Source organism: Vicia villosa, linkage group LG5 (genome assembly GCF_029867415.1).
Source record: "Vicia villosa cultivar HV-30 ecotype Madison, WI linkage group LG5, Vvil1.0, whole genome shotgun sequence".
NCBI classification, from domain to species: Eukaryota; Viridiplantae; Streptophyta; class Magnoliopsida; order Fabales; family Fabaceae; genus Vicia; species Vicia villosa.
Genome location: NC_081184.1, coordinates 24,383,675 through 24,384,906, shown reverse-complemented (window position 1 = coordinate 24,384,906; position 1,232 = coordinate 24,383,675). Strand labels below are relative to the sequence as shown.

The 1,232-nt window shown below is 33.0% G+C and overlaps 1 protein-coding gene across 1 annotated transcript; it reads right to left on the bottom strand.

The window, feature by feature from the left end:
* Nucleotides 1-243: 243 nt before the first annotated feature.
* LOC131606403 (cytochrome P450 71A1-like) lies at nt 244-913 on the bottom strand. Its single transcript, XM_058878633.1, has one exon. It carries the CDS (start codon nt 847-849, stop codon nt 244-246), a length of 606 nt encoding a protein of 201 aa, XP_058734616.1. The 5' UTR covers nt 850-913.
* Nucleotides 914-1,232: the final 319 nt, after the last annotated feature.

The following is a 1,232-nucleotide window of genomic DNA, read 5'->3' as shown; positions in this document are numbered from 1 at the left end:
AATTATGCTAAAAAATTTAAATTAACACACATAACCTCTTTTACACTATCATAAACATGAGAGAGACATAAATCAACAACAACCAACTCCATCAACACACCTACTTTTATACAATTTGGTAAAATCATAGACTTGTAGATTTTGTGCAATAATGCTCCAAATATAAATTGGTTGAGGCATAAAAAGTAAATAATGTTTTTATTTAAATTTGAAGATAACAACATTACACGAAAAGAGATGCACCTACATAGGGATTTTGGCAACAAGGCAAAGAGGGTTCTTCTCATGTTGAGTGATCCCTGGCAACATTTCCATATCAATATCTTCCTTTTTTAAATCTTGTGGCATTTCCCAATCAAATGAATAGAGAAGATTAGCAAGGATAAGTTCCAATGAGGCAACTGCCATAGGCAAACCTGGGCAAATTCTACGACCAGCTCCAAAGGGTATTAGTTCAAAATCTTGTCCAATAAAGTTTATAGAACTATTTAAGAATCTCTCGGGATAAAATTCTTCTGGATTTTCCCAAACATTAGAGTCTCTCTGAATAGCCCAAGCATTCACATACAATATTGTCTTGGCTGGAATATCGTATCCACTTATAGTGCATTTTTCACGTGCTTCTCTTTGCACAAGCAGTGGGTCTGGTAGATGCATTCTTAGTGTTTCTTTAATCACTGCCTTTAAATAAGAAATTTTTTGAATGTCATCTTCATCTAAAAAATCTTTTTTAGCTCCCACATTTCTAATTTCTTCTTGTACTTTTCTCATTACTCTTGGATTTTTTACTAGGGCAACCATAGCCCAAACTGATGTGGCTGATGTAGTATCTGTTGCAGCTACAAGCATATCCTATGCAAAAAAAGTTATTTATGATTAAAATCACTAACAACATTAGCTTAATTTATTATATGTGAAATATTTCAAAACGATTATCTTTAACTTACCGAGATAACATGTAAATTAAATCATAATGTTAATGAATTTTCTTTTATCTAACATTATGACTTGACATGGTAATGGGGCGGACAGGACGGATTTAAACATTACTAGTCATGTCCTCGCCTCCCTAAACCTTCTTCGCCCCGCAGTCAAATCTAGTTGGGATAACAATTGACCACACACCCTCACACTTAATAGAGAATGAGTTTCTCTGCCTTGCTTCACAGTCACCATAAAAGTTATAATTTTTTCAATAAATACATATTTTTTCATGTAATAAAAATTAATAA

Excerpts from the sequence above, each read along its gene's own strand:
- LOC131606403 (XM_058878633.1), bottom strand. The coding sequence starts at position 849 with ATGCTTGTAGCTGCAACAGATACTACATCAGCCACATCAGTTTGGGCT.